This window comes from Leucoraja erinacea, chromosome 1, assembly GCF_028641065.1.
Source record: "Leucoraja erinacea ecotype New England chromosome 1, Leri_hhj_1, whole genome shotgun sequence".
Lineage (NCBI taxonomy): Eukaryota > Metazoa > Chordata > Chondrichthyes > Rajiformes > Rajidae > Leucoraja > Leucoraja erinaceus.
The window spans coordinates 147579201-147602201 of record NC_073377.1 but is presented as its reverse complement, the minus strand read 5'-3'; the positions used below and the strand labels follow the sequence as shown (position 1 = coordinate 147602201).

Below are 23001 nucleotides of genomic sequence, written 5' to 3'. Positions count from 1 at the left end.
GTGGGGCCGAATGCACCAATGGACAAAGAAAGCAACAGGTGAGAAATAGCATCCAGTGGCTCACAACACACTGAAGAAAAGTCTGAACTGGAAGGGTCACCCATTCCTTCTCTCCAGAGATGCTGCCTGTCCCGCTGAGTTACTCCAATAATTTTGTGTCTACCTTCGCTCACAACATAAACATGGACATAACATTGAAGTCCAATTTAAGATAGTTCAAAATTCTTCAATGAGGTAGATGGGAGGTGAGGACCACACTCTAACTGGACTTCATTGTTCTATCTTGTACTGAGTGCCGTACCCTTTATCCTCCATCTGTACACTGGGGATGGTTTGATTGTATTCATGAATAGTCTTTTCCCCGACTATATAGCACGCAAACAAAAGTGTTTCACTATACCTCAGTATAGGTAACAATAATACACTAAGCTAAATCAATGCTCGCAGCATCTCATAGTCTGTTTCTCCTTTCATATTTTCTGCCTGACCTTCTGTGTTTTTCCAGCATGTTCCGTTATTACCACGTGTGATCACTACTGGACTCCAGGAAACATTAGAGAAGCCAAGACAAACTCTCTCTGCTTTACTACCCATACGTTGAAATCACTGACCACCACTTGGTTTGTAGTTTAGAGATACACTGCAGAAACAGGCCCTTCGGCCCACCGAGTCTGCGCCAACCAGCGATCCCCGCACATTAACACTATCCTACACTACTAAGGACGAATTACATTTATACCAAGCCAATTAACCTATGTACCTGTACGTCTTTGGAGTGTGGGAAGAAACCGAAGATCTCGGAGAAACCCCACGCGGCCACGGGGAGAATGTACACGCTCCATACACACAGTACCTGTGCTCGGGATCAAACCCAGGTGTCTGGCGCTGTAAGGGTGTAAGACAGCAACTCTACCACTTTGCCGCCGTGCTGTTATTTACTCCATGTAGCTGTGTGAAAAGTCAATGATGCTGGAAAATCAAGCCAATCTCTGTCATCAACATGTTTAAGAGGGAACTGCAGATGCTGGAGAATCGAAGGTTACACAAAAAAGCTGGAGAAACTCAGCGGGTGCAGCAGCATCTATGGAGCGAAGGAAATAGGCAACGTTTCGGGCCGAAAGTCTGAAGAAGGGTTTCGGCCCGAAACGTTGCCTATTTCCTTCGCTCCATAGATGCTGCTGCACCCGCTGAGTTTCTCCAGCTTTTTTGTGTAACCTCTGTCATCAACAGTTCATCTTGTTGCTTATTTATGATTTCTCAGTTTGTTTGCACCCATGCTGTTCCTTTTCACAGGCTATCAAGACATCAAAGACAACCAAATAATTTCGGAAGGATTTCATACAATATACAAAATGTTCCTGATGAATGACTGCAGGCAAAGTGTGGGAGTGCAGATCAAGTTTGGGGCTGAAAGGAAAGAGATATCCATTCTGAAGATGGGTCTCAACCCGAAACGTCACCTCTCTCCAGAGACGCTGCCTGTCCCGCTGAGTTACTCCAGCTTTTTGTACCCTACACATTTGTTTAGATGAGTAATGATGGATTAACGTGCTTCTGTGTGATATAAATGGAAATGGAGGGTTAAAATGAAGGTGGATTTTAACATGCATAATGTTAATGAAAACAGCTCTGTCATATTTAGTGGCTGATTAAACGCATGTGTTACAAAATCTCCTGGGTTATGCCAAAAAGCTCGTTTCTTGCACTAAACTTATTGTTTTCACTGAGAAGATACTAACATTAATGCCAATTGAATTTTGGAGATAACTTTCATTCTACGTGACAATGAAAAGTGTGGTAGCAAAATCTGAGTCTGAAGAAGGTTCTCGGCCTGAAAACATCACCCATCGTTTTTCTCTAGAGATGTTGCCTGTCCTGCTGAGTTACTCCAGCACTTTTTGTCTATCCTCGGTAGCAAAATGCAAGTTTTTTTGATTTTTAGTTCCATTAGAATAAAGTTACTTTGTGATCACAGCAAGCAATTAGCTAATTAGTGGATTTGTATCATTCTTGAGGGAGTGCAGTGTAGGTTTACAAGGTTAACTCCCGGGATGGCCCCTGGTTCTGGTCTCCCCCAACATCAGGAACATGTTTCCTGCCTCTAGCGTGTTCAAACCCTTAACAATCTTATATGTTTCAATAAGATCCCCTCTCATCCTTCTAAACTCCAGAGTGTACAAGCCCAGCCGCTCCATTCTCTCAGCATATGACAGTCCCGCCATCCCAGGAATGAACCTTGTAAACCTACGCTGCACTCCCTCAATAGCAAGAATGTCCTTCCTCAAATTAAGGGACCAAAACTGCACACAATACTCCAGGTGTGGTCTCACTAGGGCCCTGTACAACTGCAGAAGGACCTCTTTGCTCCTATTCTCGACTCCTCTTGTTATAAAGGCCAACATGCCATTCGCTTTCTTCACTGCCTGCTGTACCTGCATGCTTACTTTCATAGACTGATGAACAAGGACCCCCAGATCACGTTGTATTTCTCCTTTTCCCATCAACGCCATTTAGATAGTAATCTGCCTTCCTGTTTTTGATACCAAAGTGGATAACCTCACATTTATCCATACTAAACTTCATCTGTCATGCATCTGCCCACTCCCCCAACCTGTCCAAGTCACCCTGCATTCTCATAGCACCCTCCTCACAGTTCACACTGCCACCCAGCTTTGTGTCATCTGCAAATTTGCTAATGTTACTTTGAATCCCTCCATCCAAATCATTGATGTATATTGTAAATAGCTGCAGTCCCAGCACCGAGCCTTGCGGAACCCCACTAGTCACTGCCTGCCATTTCGAAAGCGACCCGTTAATCCCTACTCTTTGTTTCCTGTCTGCAAACCAATGTTCTATCCATGTCAGCACTCAACCCCCAATACCATGTGCCCTAATTTTGCCCACTAATCTCCTATGTGGGACCTTATATTTAACCTGGCTTAATAAATGTATTGTAATAACAAGGCAGTTTCAGTGAGGATCAATTACAGCCCATCAGATTAATTACAATCCACTGTGCTCGACAAAGAAAAAGCAGTGAAGATTCAAAGCATCACAGAAAATAAAGCAAAGTTAACTCTTATGTGCTCTGTGTCATGTCTCTGATCTAGTTTGAAGTAAAATCCTGGGCTCATTCTCCTCTCCCTGAATGTAACATTTATAATACGATCAATATTGCACATATGTGTCTACTGTATGAACTTGTTTATTAAGCCATCTTGTTACACAATTCCAGGTCTAGTGGAACCTGCCCTCTGCTTGATACTAGTACAGTATGTCCTGTTCTAAGTGACTATCTCTAAAATGCTCCACGAACACATCATCTAGGCTTCCTTTGCTGATATTTCCTTAGTGTTTATCCGGATTAAAATTCCCCAGGATTATTGCCATACCTTTTTTGCAAGCTGCTATTATTTATTATTTTGTACTCTGTTCTATGGTGTTGTTAATTTTAAGGGGAGGCCTATACATCAATCCCACAAGTGATCTATTCCCCTTATTATTTCTTATTCCCAGGGTAGAAATGCGGGCCAAGTTTTTAGCACCCGAGGTGGTTGGTGTGTGGAATGCACTGCCAGAGAGGTGTGGAGATAGATACTATAGTGGTGTTTAAGAGGCTTTGGATAGGCACATGGAAGAGTTTCTGCCTTACAGCGCCAGCGATCCGGGATCGATTCTGACTTCGGCTAATGTTTGTACGTTCTACCTGCGACCAGGTAGGTTTTCTCCGGGTGCTCCAGTTTCCAACCACTTTCTAAAGACGTACAGGTTTGTAGGTTAATTTGTGCGCGTGTGATCATTGGTCGGTGCAGTCTCACTGGGCTGCAGGGCCTGTTTCCACACTGTATCTCGATACTAAACTAACCGAAAATAAACGTAAGCTCCCGCAGAGTATTAGATTCACATAAACGAGGTACTAATTGGCAGAATTAAGGTGCTGATAGGAAATCTCCTTGTGAAAATGTACGATTTATAACATCGTACCCTTACATTTGCAGAATGATAAAATAAGTAAGATAAAACAATGTTGGATTGTAGAAAAACTATATGGATGTAATTGCACGTATCAAGCCAGGTTAATATCATGTATATAAAGATATTTGTGTGTATGAAACTGCAGCCGATCGATGCTGCATTTCAATTCAACAAGCCTGCATGATAAATATTTGCCACCGCCGTGGGCATGTTTCACCTTTGTTCAGATTACAGTTTACTACAAATATAGGGTCAGTTTTCCATTCAATAATTGAAGAAGTAAAAATGTACAACAATGCTTGTTTTGTTGGTAACTCATTAGTAGATCAAAATCCAGGTAACCAGTTCAAATATTTTTGCAGTCTGTGTCACACCCTTAGCAAATAGTTTGAGAATAAAGTTACTTGACCTTGTAATGTGATGTCAGTGAAAAATGCAGTCAATTGTTTAGTTACATTAAGCATCCATTTGGCCAATTCAATACCGTCCCGTCTTTGAAAATAATGAAACCATTGTCACCTGGAGTGAGTAGTTCTTTAAAGACCCAATTAAATGAATTAAGAATATTATTTCAAGATGGGAAGCTGCATGACTAACAAAAAAGATTAGCAATTGGAGTTGTTAAATTTGGTTTTGCGGTACAGCATGGAAACAGGCCCTTCAGCCCACCGAGTCCAAGCCAACCCATTCACACTATTTCTATGTCATCCCACTTTCGCATCCACCCCGCTCACAACAAACCAATATTTTTTTAAAGAGTCCAATTTACTTACAATCCCATACACCTTAGAATATGGAAGAAAACTGGAGCACCCTGTGGAAACCCACATGATCACAGGAAGAACACGCAGACTCCACACAGACAGTACCTGAGTCAGGATTGAACTGGTTATCTGCCGCTGGGAATCAGCTGTGGCACTTTGCTGCCCCTAAAGTTATTTTTAAAAAACACTCCCAATGTCAAATACTGCAAAATCTGGCTCACTGAGAATGAGTGAGTTGATTTTCCAGATAGTGCAGTGGGGAAACAAGATTTTCTATATTGTTCCTGTATAATGTGACCAGCCATGTAGGAAGTTGCATGTGCAGCATTCCATGTTGCATTGCATGTTGTATTCCTGCGCTATTACACCTCAGATTCCTATTAAGATTATTCCTATTATTCCAGAACAAGGGGTCACAGTTTAAGGATAAGGGGGAAATCTTTAAGGACCAAGATGAGAAAAACATTTTTCACACAGAGAGTGGTAAATCTCTGGAATTCTCTGCCACATATGGTGAAGGGGGCGCTGTTCTGGCGGCAGCCATGGCAGCCTTTCAATTTTATTTTTTATTTTTAATATGTTTTAAAGTGTGTATTTAGTGGGGTTTTTTGTGTTTTGTGTGGGGGGTGGTGTGGGTGGTGTAAGGGGGAAACCGCTTTGGTCGCCTCCTCCATGGAGAGGCGACTTTTTCCAGGTCGCCTCCCCCGTGGCCTACCATCAAGGATCGGCGAGGTCTTTCCCGGAGACGTGCCCGGGGCTTCAGCGGCAGGCACAGCGTGGACTCTGCGTGGAGCGGGTGAGCCCTCGCTGGGGCTCGCTGGAGGGGAGTGCTCCGTTTCACTGGCCCGGGGCAGCCGGCAGCCTGAAGTCGCAGCCTGAAGCCGCGGGGATCAGGTTCCAGCTGGCGGCGTCTACAGCCCGGATCCCTCGTGGGGGACCCGGGGGAAGAAGAAGCCGCCATTGCCGGCCCGCGGATAACTTCTACTGCGGGCCCGGCATGGACTTACCATCACCCCTGGAGGGGAGCTTCGACCGCCGGCCCTGCAGTCTACGGTGCTTCTGGCTGTGGCGGGGACTTTAAATCTCAACCGCCGGCCTGCGGCCTACATAATCTTGAAGCCGCGGTCTCCGGTGAGGAAAGACCGATCCTGGACTGAACTCTGGACTCTGGTCTTGTCCACGGGGGTGGGAAATGGAGGAGGACGGCCAAACTTTTTTGTGCCTTCCACCACAGTGATGAATGCTGTGGTGGATGTTTATGTTACATGTTGTGTCCTGTTTATGCATTTTCTTATTTTGTTAACCCATCTTTATGCTTTGTATGGAACTGATTTTTAAATTATGTAAAGCACTTTGGGGTCAATGAAAATTGACTATAAATGTGGTATATAAATAAACTTATTATTATTATTATTATTATTATTATTATTATTATTATTATTATTATTATTATTATAAGGTAGTTGAGGCCAGTTCATTGGCTATATTTAAGAGGGAGTTAGATGTGGCCCTTGTGGCTAAAGGGATCAGGGAGTCTCATGGAGAGAAGGCAGGTACAGCATACCGAGTTGGATGATCAGCCATGATCATATTGAATGGCGGTGCAGGCTCGAGGGGCCGAATGGCCTACTCCAGCACCTATTTTCTATGTTTCTATGTAAATCTTTTCCCCTAATTAATTTTATTAATCAGCTCAGGGTTGAAAAGACCACTGTGATGCTGGGATTTCCCTATAAATAAAACAAATAGCAATAATTCAATGCGAATGATTAAATGAAAATGAGTGAATTGGAACAATGCGGATATTGGCAACTTGAATTTGAGATGAAGCCTAAAAAAAGTCTGCAATAAAAAGTCAAATTTTCATTTAACTCTAAAACCTATGCCCAATATTGTGTCTCCCCGATTAGGAGTTTATTTTAAGCTGCACTTAATGTGTCATCCACAACTGTGTCGAACGTTCAACAGAAACCTCCTTTGTATGCTTGAATGTATTTTTACACGAATACTGGAAGAGCTGCAATAACAGGCGGCAAAGTGCGCCAGAGACCCAGGTTCAATCCTGATCTCTGGAGCTGTCTGAATGGATTTTTCACGTTCTCCCTGAGACCTCGTGGGTTTCCTCAGGTGCTTCAGTTTCCACAAGAATCAAGAGTGTTTTCTTACTTGTGGCAGCACAACGGGTTTCTAACACAATATTCAACAAATAATATAATAAACAAAAACAAACAACAAAAAAAGTTCTATCAATAGAAAAAATACAAAGTATAGAGCAAATCACAACTAAGCCCAAAGTCCCTTGTGCTACCAAGGCAGTTTGGTGTTTAGTTGAAGTTCGTAGTGTATCTCGACTTCTTCCATGAATCTGCCCCGCCAGACCTGAATGCCCGAGATTGTGGACTTCCTCGTTCATCCAAGGATTCTGGTTGGGGAACGCCGAGATGGTTTTCATGGGCAAACACTCCTCACAAATTTCCTTATGAAGTTAGTAACAACTGTAGCACATTCACTCAGGTGAGTCCTTGAACATCACCCAGTCTTCTGACTGCAAGCAGTCCCGGAATTGTTCCTCTGCCTCCTCTGACCAGCTCTGAGCAGTCCTCACTGCTGGGGGGATGCTCTTCAGTTGCTGCCTGTATGCAGGAAAAAACAGCACAGCAGAATGGCTGTGTTTCACAAAATGAGGGTGAGGGGAGTGATAGGCATCTTTGATTGTGGTATAGCAGTGGACAAGGTGTTTGATCCTCTGGTGCTGCAGGAGATGTGCTGGTAGTAGTTTGGGAGAGATTTCTTCAAGCTGGCCTTGATGAAGCCCCGGCTCTGATAGGAAAGGAGTTGGGGTATGTCGTATGGCATTTACTAGACCAACTACTGCCTGGGGTGGGATGTAGACTGCGGTCAGGAAGATGGAGGTGAATTCCCTTGGGAGTCAGCAGCGACAACACGTCACCTTCAGGTGTTCCAGATACGGAGAGCAGGAGATGAACAGAACTGCCACATCTGAGCACCGCAAAGAGTTGACCACAAGGTAGATGCCTCCGCCTCTCCCTTTCCCTTTCCCTGATGCCTACATTGGGCCCATACGATGGATGGAGAAACCATTGGGCTGCTGGAGGTGAGCCATGTCTCTGTGAAACGGAGCACACAACATTCCCTCAGCTCTCTTTGATAAAGCAGCCTTGACCTTAAGTCCTCAACTTTATTCTCTCAGGACTGTACATTGGCCAGTAGAATGGTGGGGGGGGGGGGGGGGGGGGGGGGGGGGGGGTGGGGGGGGGGGGGTGGTGGTCACCTGCGCTGCAGCCTTGTTTGTAAACCGACCCTGCCATCGGGGAATCCCTTACACACTTAGTCTGAAGAAGGGTCTCGACCCGAAACGACACCCATTCCTTCTCTCCAGAGATGCTGCCTGCCCCGCTGAGTTACTCCAGCATTTTGTGTCTATCTTCTCTTAACTTCAGAGATCCATTGTCATCGGGAGATCGCAATAATGCCAATCCATTCACATGGACCAGCAGCTGTCAGTTACAGTGCTAATTTCTGCTATTTATTTTATCCAAATAAGTAGCAGAAATGTTATACTTGATCCATAGCTGTTGTGCTGCTGGCAAAATGTCACTGTAGTATGGTGCCTATTTGTTTCACCACTCCTCCCCACCTCCACTCCCAAGAGACCTGGGGGGTCTGTAGGTTAATTGGCCTCTGTAAGAAATTGCCACTAGTGTGTTGAGCAGCATTTCTCAACCTTTTTACCCTTGCAGAACCCTTGAAATATTTTTTTAAGAAGGAACTGCAGATGCTGGAGAAGGTTTTCGGGCCCGAAACATTGCCTATTTCCTTCGCTCCATAGATGCTGCTGCAAAAGTGCTGAAAAGTTTCTCCAGCACTTTTATCTACCTTGAAATAATTTTCATCTCAGGGAACCCCTACTTAAAAATTATAATATCTTTATTAATCTCTTTCTTTCTCTTTCATAAGCTCATAAGGCGAACATGATATATTATAGTGGTTTAAAAAATAACATGTTTTTCTCAAATTTATTGAAAATGCAAAAAAAAGAAAGAAAAGAACAACACATAAACTTTTCATAAACTGACAAAAACATACATAAATAAACTTTTGATGAACTAACACAAATAAACATAAACATACTTACATTTTTTAAATCCATAAAACATCCCTAAATGATGGGTAAATATTACTAAATAACGCGGGTGAATGAGGGACTGTACCTGCACGGCAGGAAGCAGTCAGGACTGATGGAGCCTAGCATGCGTCTGTACTCGATTGAGTCACTTGATGAAACAAAAATCCGTCATGTACAGCTCCTGTTCACTGACCACTAAATACCATTTCACACTGGCGCTGTGTAGACGTTGCTAAATATGCTAAATAGACGTCGCTACATATGCCGTACGTATATAATAAAATTACGAATATGAAATTAAGCATAAAATGACTCAAAAATGCATTTACAAATGATTAGCCTATTTATCACTCTCAGAACCCTTAGTGACCTCTCGCAGAACCCTAGCGTTCTGGGGAACCCCGGTTGAGAAACGTTGGTGCAGAGAGGGGATGAGAAAGTGGGTGGTGAATCTGTGGAATTCTTTGCCACAGAAGGCTGTGGTGGCCAAGCCAATTGATGTTTTTAAGGCAGAGACAGATTGATTCTCGATTAGTACGGGTGTCAGAGGTTATGGAGAGAAGGCAGGGTAGCGGGGTTTGAGAGGGAGAGATAGATCAGCCATGATTGAATGGTGGAGTAGACAATGGACCGAATGGCCTAATATGATAACATAGAACTGGTGTAAACGGGTGATCAATGATTGGCAAACTCAATTGGATGAAGGACCCGTTTCCACGCTCTAAACTAAACTGAACTGAACTAGACAGAGTGGAAGCTGAAACTCTGCTATTAATCCGCTTTCATAAATCTGAACAGCCTCATTCTAAGATTTAATCGTCTGCAGTCTTAGCAGCAAATGAAGCCAAGCTTTCTAAAGCACCATCAATTGATAGTAAACTATTGGCAAAACTGCAGCGATTTACCAATAGGTTTCCCTGTGTGCAGACCCATCATCTAGGCCAGTTCTCTGTGAATGTTCTTCCTCATGTAATTATGAATGATATTATTAAATTGAAATCTGACAACATAGTTTTATGTCTTTGGATAGTAGACCTGAGATAGTGACTAATAAATGTGAGTATAGATTTAAATACCACCTGGGGGCTAAGGTATCTAAATTCAGTGATTTGAAGGAAATTTGCTACCAGCTGGTCGATGCCCACCAACATGGCTGACTCTTTACTGCCATTAAGTCATTCAATTTAGGAGCGATTCGGTAGATATAAGGAACTGCAATGCAGGAATCTTGATCAAAAACACACACAGTGCTAGAGTGGCTCGTCAGGTCAGGCAGCATCTTTGGAGAGCATGGTTTACCGGCGTTTCGTGTTGGGACACTTCTTCAGTCCAGCTTTTGTGTTTTTGTCGCAGTGATTAGGGGTGGATAGCAATAGCTACAATCTATGAATGAGTACAAATTACCTGCCTTTAAAAGAAACTATTCATGTTTCCATTTTTGTCATAGAGTGAAACAGAGTGGAAACAGGCCCTTCGGCCCAACTTGCCCGCACATGTTAAAGTTACACTTTAACATGAGGCGGCAGATAGCACAATGGGAGGCGGCAGATAGCACAATGGGCTAAGAGTTCGGCTGGCGACCGGAAGGTAGCCGGTTCAAATCCCGCTTGGAGTGCATACTGTCGTTGTGTCCTTGGGCAAGACACTTCACCCACCTTTGCCTGTAATGGAATGTAATTACGGCGGCAGGCGCGGGCACACCGCGACGCCCTGTGTCTCCCTTTCAAGGGAGATGCTAAAAATGCATTTCGTTGTCTCTGTACTGTACACTGACAATGACAATAAATTGAATCATTTCATTTTAATGCATTTCGTTGTCTCTGTACTGTACACTGACAATGACAATTAATTGAATCATTTCAATCATTTTTCATTTTTTACACTTAGTCCCACCTGCCTGCGCTTGGTCCATATCCCTCCAAACCTATCCTATCCATGTACCTGTCCAACTGTTTCTTAAACATTGGCTTAGTTCCAGCCTCAACTACCTCCGCTGACAGCTTGTTCCATACACCCACCACCCTTTGTGTGAAAAGGTTATCCCTCAGATTCCTATTAAATCTGTTCCCCTTCACCTTGAACCTGTCGAGGATATTCGACCTGTTGGATTTTCATCCTACTAATTGTTATCTAATCTCCTCTGATTCTGAATCACTGTGCAAGTTGGGTAGCACCAACATTAAATGTTACCACCAATTGAAAATATGAGAAATACTTTTTTTGCAGCCATCATTTGAAGAGATGTCCTTGGTTAAGGCTCCAGCAGTACAGACAATCACCAAAGCTGGTTGCTTGATATATTTACAAAGGATTTTTGAAACGTGCCATTATATACAAGGCCTACATATTCTAACTTGTGAACCTCATGTACAAACTCTAAATTAACTGGTTTCCAAAAATGGAGTCGCAACTCAACTTTGCACCACAATGTTGTTTGATGGATTGAACCATATGTTAACTGCAATGATTTAGGTGCCACAAATGTTCCAATGTCCAGTGGGATTCATATTAATCTCATTATTGTAAAGTGAAATCTCCGTTAATATTACCACATCCCCTGCACATTATTATCCATGCTGGTTTCATCTCATTTATTTAAAACAAATACAAAGCAAAATGGTGAATAAAAATACACAGAGGAATACAGAATTTTAAGTCTTTGTATTTTGGATTAGAATTTTGGTTTTATGTGCTAAATAATATTTAAGTATAGAGAATCATCCCTTGCTTCACACAGAATTGCAAGCATCCACTGCACAGCTGTTTCCTCTTCAATCGCTTGGAGAAATAGGAATGTGAATGAAATTCCAAAGTATGGGTCGGCATGGTGGCGCAGCTGTAGAGTTGCTGCCTTACAGCACCACAGTCCGATCCTGACTACGGGTTCCATCTGTATGGAATTTGTATGTTCTCCCTGTGACCACGTGGGGTTTCTCCGGGCGCTCCGGTTTCCTCCCACATTCCAAAGATGTACAGGTTTGTAGGTTAATTGGCTTCGGACAAATTTGTAAATTGTCTCCAGTGTGTAGGATAGTGCGAGTGTACAGGAATCTCTGGTCAGCGTGGAATCGGTGGGCCGAAGGGCCTGCTACCACGATGTATCTCTTAAGTCTAAAGTTTTTTTAAAAACCTGAGGACAAACAAATGTATTTATCGCTTGAGGTTTCTTTTTTCTTAAAGGCTGAGATCTTATCCCTTCAAGGATTTATAAGTGAGAGTTGCCTTTTCTGTTATATTCTCCCCAAAATATAGACATATTCTTTCTGGATGTGGATGGTGGGCTATGAAGGGGAGGATCAGTGCCTGGAAGTGGTCTGTGAGCTCAGCTCCTGCGCCCTTTCATGGTCGACTGAAGTGAGGTGCACAAAGGTGGATGGGTCCCTGCGGGGGGCAATAATGGTGCGTTTGCAGTGAGGTGTCGGTGCAGTGGGCTGCTGGAGGCTCCACTGCAGCTGAGGGGTCACGTAGATCGAAAGCCTCCCAGAAGTTGGACAAGGTGCAGATGGGGCGCAGCCTGCAACAACTGCATGGAGCGGCAGAGTGGCGGTGGAAGGTACCCACAGCATCGCCAGACCAGGCTGACCCATACATCTCTGCTCTAGTGCCACAGCCAGGATAACAGGCCTTTAAAGTCAAGATGAAACTCAATATTTATAAGAACTGAGAGTCACAGTTTGGAAACAGGCCATTTGGCCCAACTTGCCCTCACCGGGAAACATGTCCCAGCTACACTTGTCCCACCCGCCCGTATTTAGTCCACATCCCTACAAACTTGATAGGTGAAAGCTACAAGATAGCACCAGAAACATGGTGACTCTTGGTGTACTGCCTCAGAAGAAATCTACTACATTTTACACCACAATCGGTGCACTTTTACTTATGTATGATTGTGCTTATGTACAGTATGATTTTACTGGACTACATGGAACACAAACCAATTCAATGTAACTAGGTACACACGACAATAACGTAACTATTGAACATCTTGTTGATGAATAATATGTTGATATTGTTGAGCTCCAATTGGACTTCTGTGTTTTCTAAATTCACATTACAGAATATTTACTTGGGAATACATCTAATTTCTGAATAATAACTCTTATTACGAAAGTTAATAAAATATAACAATTAAAATCAAATTGCCATTTTAAAGAATTTGCCACCATGTTGTTATCCTGCATTGTACAATTAAAACTTCTACACGTTCCTTTACCTGTGAAATCGAATTCAACCACCACACCAAACTTGGCAGAGAAAACGTAAAAATAAAATTTCTTTTCTCTGAGCACTTTCCCAGCATTGGCATGTTTATTGCAATAATATCAGGAACAATCTTAATTTTCATCTTGGTGATTTTTGGCGATTTTTTTGTGCCGACTGCCAGCATCATTGACTGAAGTACCAGGGCACCAAAAAATTTGCAGCGCGATGCGGCGGTGACGTGGCGTTGAGGCGTATGACGCGCGATGTTTTTTCAAGTGTCGCAACATTTTTTTTGGTCGCCACTGGATTTTGAAATGTTCAAAATCTTTTGGTGACACTGATATAGTGCCGGCAGTTGCCGAGGAAAATCGCCAAGTGGGACAGGCCTAAAACGTAGAGCCTAATACTCTCAGCCATGTTCTTCCTTCACTCTTAAACTAGTTGTAAATTGTTCTTCAAATTATGCCCTTTCTGGGGAGTCAGACTTCTTCTGTGGAATTCAGAGATGGAGCATTATCATTTATTATCTGTACATTTTTCATCTTAATTCAAATTACCTGTTCTTCATTGTTTGTCGATGTTGCAGTTGCATTGTCAACGCTGCTGCTGCTCGCTTGACTTATTTCTTCGGGATAATGGCTCTTCTTCAAAGGTTTCGGCTGCCTAATAAACAAAAGCTTGTTGTCATTCTCCAAGCCCCATACACAATTCGCAGTCATATGACTGTGGTGTTTGCAATGTTAAAAGGGAAATGACAGAAGGAACGCTGTCTCCCCCAAGAATGAGGGACAATCGTCAAATAAATAGGAGATAGTTAAAATGTCTCGGACATGGTGGCGAGCAACACAGGGACCCCACAGGGGGATGGTCTTCCTTTTCACCATCTACACCTCGGACATCAGATATAACTCAGACTCCTGCTACCTGCAGAAGTTTTCAGATGACTCTGCAATTGTGGGCTGCATCAGTGAGGGGAGGGAAGCTGAATACAGAGGTGTAGTCAACGACTTTGTTGAGTGGTGTGGGCTGAATCACCTGCAGCTCAACACCAACAAGACTAAGGAATTAGTGGTGGACTTTAGCAGGAGAGGAACACTCCTCAAACTAAGGAGCATCCAGGACACTACAGCTCACCCCCTCCATGACCTGAGGAGTACCTACAGACTGGTTCCACCAAGATGCAGCATAGAACGCCAAAGGAGATCCTTCTTCCCTGTGGCTATCAAATTGTACAACTCCTTCCCCTTCTGTCAGGAGTAGAGACTACCCCCCCCCCCCCCCCCCCCCCCCCACCCCCACCCCAAAATCATTGCACATCCCCAATCCTTTCCACTCGTAACTTTAATTTCACGTTTTACGTATTTAATGTTTTTATGACTTGGCAAATCAATTTCCCTCCTGGGATAAATATAGTTCTATTGGATCATATCGCATTGTATCAGATGAATTTAGCAAGCACTTTCTCACACAAAGGACAGGTAGCAACACTTAGCCTAATGGGGCTGAGAATAATGTGTCAAATGAAACAATCAAAACTAACCGCATCTTTTTATGTCAAACCATTTAATCATTATCCAACCACATGAATTAAGGGCAGCAACATGTTTTTGTGTCATCTTCTGGCAGAAAGCACAAAGACACTGTGTGTATTAAAGCCCTGTCCCACTGCACGAGTTCATTCAAGAGCTCTCCCGACTTTAAAAAAAATTCAAACTCGTGGAAGCACGTAGAATGTACGTCGGAGCTTGGGGACGTCTCTTAGCGGCTCGTAACGCTAACGGCAGGTACTCGGGAAATGCGGTAAGCTCGTGAAGATTTTTCAACATGTTGAGAAATGTCCACAAGAGCCCAGAATACCTACGAGCGGCCATTACCATAAATCTCCGAGTTCGAATCAGGGCAAACTCGAGAGAACTCTTGAATGAACTCGTACAGTGGAACAGGACTTTTAAGGAGCAGGATTGGATTCCTGAGATTGGGAAATAGGGAATTTGCATTCCTAGAGGGATGCTCAGTTGCTGAGTTTATTAACGTCGATGGCAATGATGGCATTTTAGACATAAAGACTGCACCTTCCCCCATCTCTGGAATCTCTACACCATGCCAGCACTGGGATGTAAGCACTCTACAAGTACATATCCTGCATTTCAGTACAGTGGCACTGACTATGCCACAGGCTTCTGAATATCATATTTAATTTCATCATCTCTCTATTCTTCTTTTTAGTTTAGGTTAGTTTCAACATGCAGCAAAGAAACAAGTCCTTAGGCCCAATGAGTCCATGCCGAACATTGATCACCCGTTCACATTAGTTCTATGCTCTCCCACTGTCTCATCCACTCCCCACACACTGGGGGGCAATTTTACACTGGCCAATGAACCTGCAAATCCACGCACATTGGGATGTGGGAGGAAACCAGAGCTCCAGGAGGAAACCCACGTGGTCACGGGGAGAACGTGCAAATTCCATATAGACACCAGCCGAGGCCAGGATCAAACGCAGGATTCTGGCGTTCTGAGGCAGCAACTCGCCTTCTTCCTTTAGTTTAGTTTAGTTTTGGAGATACAGCGTGGAAACAGGCCCTTTCGGCCCACCAAGTCCACGCCGACAAGCGATCCCCGCACATTACTATCCTACACATACTAGGGACAATATACATTTTAGTACCAAGCCAATCAGCCTACAAACCTGGACATCTTTGGAGTGTGGGAGGAAACCTCAGAGAAAACCCACGCAGGTCATGGGGAGAACGAACAAACTCCGTACTGACAAGCACCGTAGTCAGGATCAAACCCGGGTCTCTGGCACTGTAAGATAGCAACTCCATCGTGGTGCCCTTTGTTATATTCATTGAAACCTCCCTCAGACAAATCATTTGGTAATCTACCTTAATATTTCCCTTTTTTTGGCTTATGTGTGGACCATGGATTGTTGGTCAAAGCTTGGAGGGAGACTGGAACTCCCAAGAAATTCCTAAGGAATTTTAGACTCTTAAATCCCTACCGACCCTGATTTAGCAGTGCTGTACAGCCCTATTACATTGCTGAGTGGCACTGCACAAATCACTCGCATCATTGAAAAAAATGCAGATGTTGATAATCTAAAACAAAAACAAAAATTGCTCAAAATACTCAAGATTAAGACAAATCTGTGGGGAGAGAATCAGGGTCTATGTTTCAGACTCACGACTAATGTTCTACTAACAATGAACCAATATAAAACTGTGTTCAATATAATAAAGACACAATGAAGGAACTACTGGCGGTTTGATGCTGCTATATAAAAAAATGCAAAGTGCTGGAGTAATTCAGCAGGTTAGGCTGCAACCTGGATTGGTGACATTTCAGTTGAGATCTTTTTCTGACCATGATTTCACCTTATCATCTCCAATCTGTGTTCACCCATCTGATAATAATCACCCCCCCCCCCCCCCCCCCCCCCCACACACACACACACACTTTGCATCCATCTATCACTTGATAAGCTTTGTCCCGTCCCCAACTCTTTCCAACCTTTTGTCCCTTAAATACAATCATAGGCCCGACCCAAAACATTACCTATCCATATCCTCCAGAGATGCTGCCTGACAAAGGGATTTACATGAGTCACTGCCTCAAAATGGCAGCCAGCTTCATCAGAGCCCCACACCACCCTGGCCACACACTCATTTCATTCCTGCCATCGGGAAGCAGGTGCAGGAGCCTGAAAACTGTAACATCCAGGTTCAGGAACAGTTTCTTCCCTGAACCAATCAGGCTCTTAAACACTGCAACCTCCAGATAAGCTCTGAACTACATAGACTTGAGGGCATTGGTTTTGTCATTGCATTATTACCGTTTGTTTGTTTGTTTGTTTGTAATATTGTTTGTAATTTGTTTGTAATATCTATGTGTGTGTGTGTGTGTGTGTGTGTGTGTGTGTGTGTGTGTGTGTGTGTGTGTGTGTGTGTGTGTGTGTGTGTGTGTGTGTGTGTGTATATGTAGGTGTGTGTGCGTGCATGTGTGTGTGTATACATGTGTGTGCGTGTGTGTGTGTATATATGTATACAACTTTTCGTTTATTATATTGTTTACAGTGTACTATGTTTACATATTCTGTTGTGCTGCTGCAATTAAGAATTGTATTTGTTCTGTTTGGGACATACGAACAATGAAACACTCTTGACTCACACTTACTTGGGGCAGTTGTATTCTCCATTTACACTCACCTGATGCAGTACGTTACACAAGCTCCCACTGACAGCAGGCAGATTAGCAACATCACGCAGACAGTTATAGCCACATTACGCTTCTTCTCTTCCTCGACACGGCGCAGTTCCCACCACTGTAGGTCACTGTACCCACACCGCTCTCCCACGTAACCCTTTGGACAGCTGTTAAAAAGCAGAAAACCGGTGAGGAGCGAGGACGTGGAATACCTGCATCTTACGTCAAGACACATGGTGCACATAAGATCAATACAGCAGGTCATATCTGAATTTTGCCATTAATTCAGTGTTGGACAGTAAAATGGAAACACAATGTACTGCATAAAACAAGTGTTGGATTAACTCAGCAGGTCAGAGTCTGATGAAGGGTACTGATCTGAAACAGACACAAAGTGCTGGAGTAACTCAGCAACTCTGACAGCACCTCTGCAGAATATGTTGTCTATCCATGACCTCCAGAGATGCTGCCTGACCCGACGAATTACTCCAGGGTTGGGCAGTGTGGTAGCTGCTCTTCTGCCTGGTCTGCCCCGGAGTTGTACGAGCCACTCTGTATACCATATAATAACCATATAACAATTACAGCACGGAAACAGGCCATCTCGGCCCTACAGTCTGTGCCGAACAACTTTTTTTCCCTTAGGCCCACCTGCCTGCACTCATACCATAACCCTCCATTCCCTTCTCATCCATATGCCTATCCAATTTATTTTTAAATTATACCAATGAACCTGCCTCCACCACTTCCACTGGAAGCTCATTCCACATTGCTACCACTCTCTGAGTAAAGAAGTTCCCCCTCATATTACCCCTAAACTTCTGTCCCTTAATGCTGAAGTCATGTCCTCTTGTTTGAATCTTCCCTATTCTCAAAGGGAAAAGCTTGTCCATATCAACTCTGTCTATCCCTCTCATCATTTTAAAGACGTCTATCAAGTCCCCCCCTTAACCTTCTGCGCTCCAGAGAATAAAGACCTAACTTATTCAACCTATCTCTGTAAATTAGTTGTTGAAACCCAGGCAACATTCTAGTAACCTGTTGGGGGTTGGGTTATCAGGTTAATGGGTCACCTGGTTATCAATTCGCAAAGTGTAGGAAGGAACTGCAGATGCTGGTTCAAACCGCAGATGGACACAAAAAGCTAGTGGACAAAAGGAATGGGTGATGTTTCAGGTCAAAACCATTCTTCAGATTGAGGATCAGGGGAAAGTTAAAAGATATAGACGGTTATATAGAGAGATATAGACAAAATCAATTAAAGGTATTCACATTCCTGTTTAATAGTGGGATCTATTTTTTGACTGATTACACCTTGGCCATCTTTTAGCTCTGAGGCACCAAGTGAGATGTGATGACTTTGTTATTCGTCACTAAATTTAAAAAAAAAGCAAATAGCACGTGGCAACACTGCCCTCTACTGTGAATTCATTCCAAAAAAGAAATTGGCATCAGCAAACATCCACAGACCATGGAGTATGAAGGTAAACCTGTGATCAAGTTCCTAGTCAGGTTTTCCAGCAATTCAGCATCAGTTTTCGTTTTACATTTTTCAAATAATTACATCTAAACTACGTCTAAATGGTGTAATTTTTCTGATGGAATAATAATAATAATATCTTTTATTGTCATTGCACATAAGCACAACGAGATTTGGTATGCAGCTTCCAACCAATGTCATAACATAAATAACTAATAAAATTTGGATTTAGATATTGATATCGATATCCCGAGAACATGGATTGTAAAAAGAACTGTAAAACAGTCAAAACTGTTCAAGTGCATATGTGAAAAAATGGACAAGCTGGATGGATTCAGTCATCAATGACAAGCTGGATGGATTCAGTCATCCCTCATCGGTTCAATGTTTAATTCCCATGTTAGCCATGTCTGAATCTTATTTGCCTCTCCTTCAGATTAATGTCACTCTCCTTCCACCTTCAATACAACTGTTTTTCAGTTATTTTCCCAGTGTCCTTATGAAATGTCCAAACCATCTAACCCTCTGTGTCCTCCCCTGCAACCCCCACTTTATTTCTTGTAAATCTATATCACTAAAACTCTGATCTTGACCGCTTTTGGCCCACTGTGCTGCTATTTCCGACAGAACGCCGCCACCTACGGCCGTCATTTTTGGCCACCTCGCTCAGAGCCCCCCTCCGCCTTAAAGGAGCAGAGGATTTTTCCCAACGATGACAAATCAGAGAGATATTAATGTTTTTTAAAAAAATCACCATTCTCTCTGCTGACCCTGCTGGAGGGAGGGGGAGGGACTATAAAACCAGGAAGTGGTGTGCCTCACTCAGTCTCTTCAACATGGATGAAGCCAAGGGTTACATCTCTCTGAAATAACACTGAACAAATGTCTACATAACTGTGAGTCCCCTTAATGTGGTTTCAAAATGAAAATATGGTTTGTTTGAAGTAAAAAGGCACTGCCTGCAAATGGTTGTTTGGGTGCTTTGGCTTGAAGTTAAAAGGCATTTCTTACTGCAAATGGTGGCTTGGGTGTGGCTTGAAATTGAAAGGCATTACTTTCTGCAAATGGTGGCATGATGTTGAAAGGCACTACTTATTGCAAATGGTGGCTTGGGAGCTTTGGCTTGAAGTTGAAAGGCACTACTTCCTGCAAATGATGGCTTGGGTGTGGCTTGAAGTTGAAAGGCATTACTTACTGCAAATGGTGGCTTGGGTGCAATGGCTTGAAGTTGAAAAGCATTACATAACTGCAAATGGTGGCATGAAGTTGAAAGGCACTACTTACATGCAAATGGTGGCTTGGTTGCTTTGGCTTGAAGTTGAAAGGCACTACTTACTGCAAATGGTGGTGTGGGTGCATTGGCTTGAAGTTAAAAGGCACTACTGCAAATGCATTTACTTCCTGTTTGCACTGTATATTGATTTTAGATAAAACGCTACCACTTACGGCTATGATTTTTGGCCATCTTACTCAGTCCCCCTCCGCTGAGCAGGTGCAGAGGTTTTATAACCCAGAAGTGTGGGTGTGGTTCAGTCTCTGCATGATGGGGGAGGGAGAGGTCATGACTCTGTCTGAGCTATGAATTAACTGAACACACTGAATGTCTGCTGAAGTGTGAGTATGGTGTTTTGTGTGGTTTTATGGTGGTTTCACCCTGCATGAAATGGTATGAAGCTGCATTTGAATTTGGTGGCCTTGCACCCTGCTTAAAATTGAATAAAACTGCACTTGAATTTGGTGGCCTTGGATCCAGCTTGAAGTGGTATGAAACTGCACTTGAAGTTGGCGGCCTTGCACCCTGCTCAAAGTGGTAAGAAATTGCACTTGAATTTGGTGGCCTTGCACTCTGCTTGAAATAGTAGGAACATCGATTTGAATTTGGTGGCCTTGCACCCTGCATGAAAAGGAATTTCAAGGAATAGTCATGAGTCAACTGCCAGCCCACCAGCCGTGAGTGAGCTGCCAGCAGATCAGGCTTGAGGGACTGAGCTGCCACCCCAAGAATCCATACCAGCACTCCAGAAAGCCCCCCCCACTGGACACCAATATTGGAATTGGTGGAGAGGTGGAATATTGCAGCGGGGGACCAGCCCTCCCTTGTGAACATGGGACCAACGGGTCCCACTTAGTCTAGTATTGACTAAAAACTATGTTAACAACACATTGCTTTCTTTAGGAAACTGTACTTCTGTAAGTTGGCAGACTTATTAAAATAGCTAAATGTTGCCCAAAATAAGTTCCTTAATGACTATTTCCAGTTGCCTGCTGTGAAAGACCTGATTTTTTTTTGTTTTTAGTTTTTTTTATTAGAAGTTAATACAGTAAAAAACAGTACAGTGGAACCTAATTTTAGATGCCAACTATGTCATACCGTAATCCATTCTATGTATAACCTCTACTTTTATGTTTTGAGAAGGGAAGTAAGACAAGAAAAAGAAAACAATAGAAAGGGGAAAAAGAGGAAAAATAGATGGTAGAGAATAGAAAAACGTGAAGTGTGTATTAAAAAAAAAGAAAAAGTAGAAATAGGAGAGAAGGCCCCTTAAAAGAGAAATTTTCAAATCTTTATTCGGAGATGTAGATCTATCCACGTCATGAATTGAAATCAGCAATCTTTACGGTACCGCTGCATCACATGATTCCAAAAAGTCGATGAAAGGAGACCAACTCCTTAAGAATGAAGACTATTAGTCGGAGTCTCATTTCTTCAAGGCGTGCTATGTCCATCATATTCCTAATCCACATTTTAACAGTTGGTATGGTTGTATTTTTCCAAAATTTAAGTATCAATTTCTTTCCAATTATTAACCCATAATTAAAAAAAACATTTTGGTCTTTATTTAAATTGATATCTTCTACTATTATTCCAAATATAATCCATTCCGTTTTAGGTTCTATTGTGCACTTAAAAAGCTTTGTAAATATATCAAATATATCGCTCCAAAGTTTATTCAACTTTGTACACCCTACAAATGAATGTGTTATATTAGTGTTTTGAAACAAACATTTATCGCATCTGGGAGAGACGTTTGGATAAAATGTATTCAACCTCGTTTTTGAATAATATAGTCTATGTAATAATTTGAATTGAATTAAATTATGTCTTGCATTAATAGAACAATTATGTGTGTTCATCAGATACTTTTCCCATCTATCCTTCGAGATCTTTATCATTAGCTCATGTTCCCAATCTTCTCTTAGTGCTTCTGTTGAGGGTAATTCTCTATTTAATATATTATTATAAAAGTATGATATTAGTTTTTGTGAATCAGCCTTAATATTCATTGCTTCTTCTAAAGGGTCTAAAAATATAGTTTGAAATCTAAGTATATATTTCTTCATAAAGTCACATATCTGTATATATTTAAAATATTGATTATCCTTCAGTTTAAATTTTAATTTTAAATGCTGAAATGATAACAGTTTGCCCAATTCATACATATCCCCTACTTTACTAATCCCCAGTCTATCCCATTGTTGATTGATACGTTTTGTCGATGAGAGATGGTTTGAATGCGGGATTGTTCACTAGTGGGGTTAGTACTGATAGATTATGTAATTTCAAGGATACTTTTATTTGTTTCCAAATTCTTATTGTATTGTGAATAATTGGGTTTTTCTTGTATATTACACTATTCAATTTTATCGGTGAAAGCAAGATCGTTCCTATATCGTGCGGATAGCACTCCTCTTTCTCCATTCTTATCCACTCCAACTGCTGAGTGGAACTATCCAACCAGTACATTATGTTCTTAATATGCACTGCCCAGTAGTAATATATAAAGTTAGGTAATGATAAACCCCCAACTTCTTTAGGTTTACACAAATGCTTTCGTTGAATTCTGTGTGCTCTGTAATCCCATATAAAATTAGTGATAGTAGAATCTAGTTTTTTGAAAAAGTATTTTGGAATATATATTGGGATCGCTTGAAATAAATATATTAATTGTGGTAAGGAAGTCATTTTTATAGCGTTAATTCTACCTATCAATGAGAGCGGGAGCGTTTTCCAATATTTAATCATATCATTCAGTTTATTTAATAGTAGCATAAAATTGGTACTAAATAATGATTTGTGTCTTCTCGTAATTTGAATACCCAGATACTTGAATTTTTCTGTTGCAATTTTGAAGGGGAATTTTAATAAGTGTCTCGAATCCTGTGGTTTTAAATGACCTGATTTTTAGAAAACATTACGTCTGAAATCACTGGATGGATTTAAGAGA

The 23001-nt window shown here is 42.3% G+C and overlaps 1 protein-coding gene across 1 annotated transcript in view; it reads right to left on the bottom strand.

The window, feature by feature from the left end:
- egf (epidermal growth factor) overlaps positions 1-23001 on the bottom strand; it is a 119653-nt gene that overhangs the window by 6548 nt on the left and 90104 nt on the right. Inside the window, exons 21-22 of the mRNA XM_055645351.1 lie at positions 17298-17462; positions 13647-13752 (exon numbers count right to left, since the gene is read on the bottom strand). Of these exons, the coding sequence (XP_055501326.1) occupies positions 13647-13752; positions 17298-17462 (271 nt within the window). The remainder of the gene's footprint in view (positions 1-13646; positions 13753-17297; positions 17463-23001) is intronic.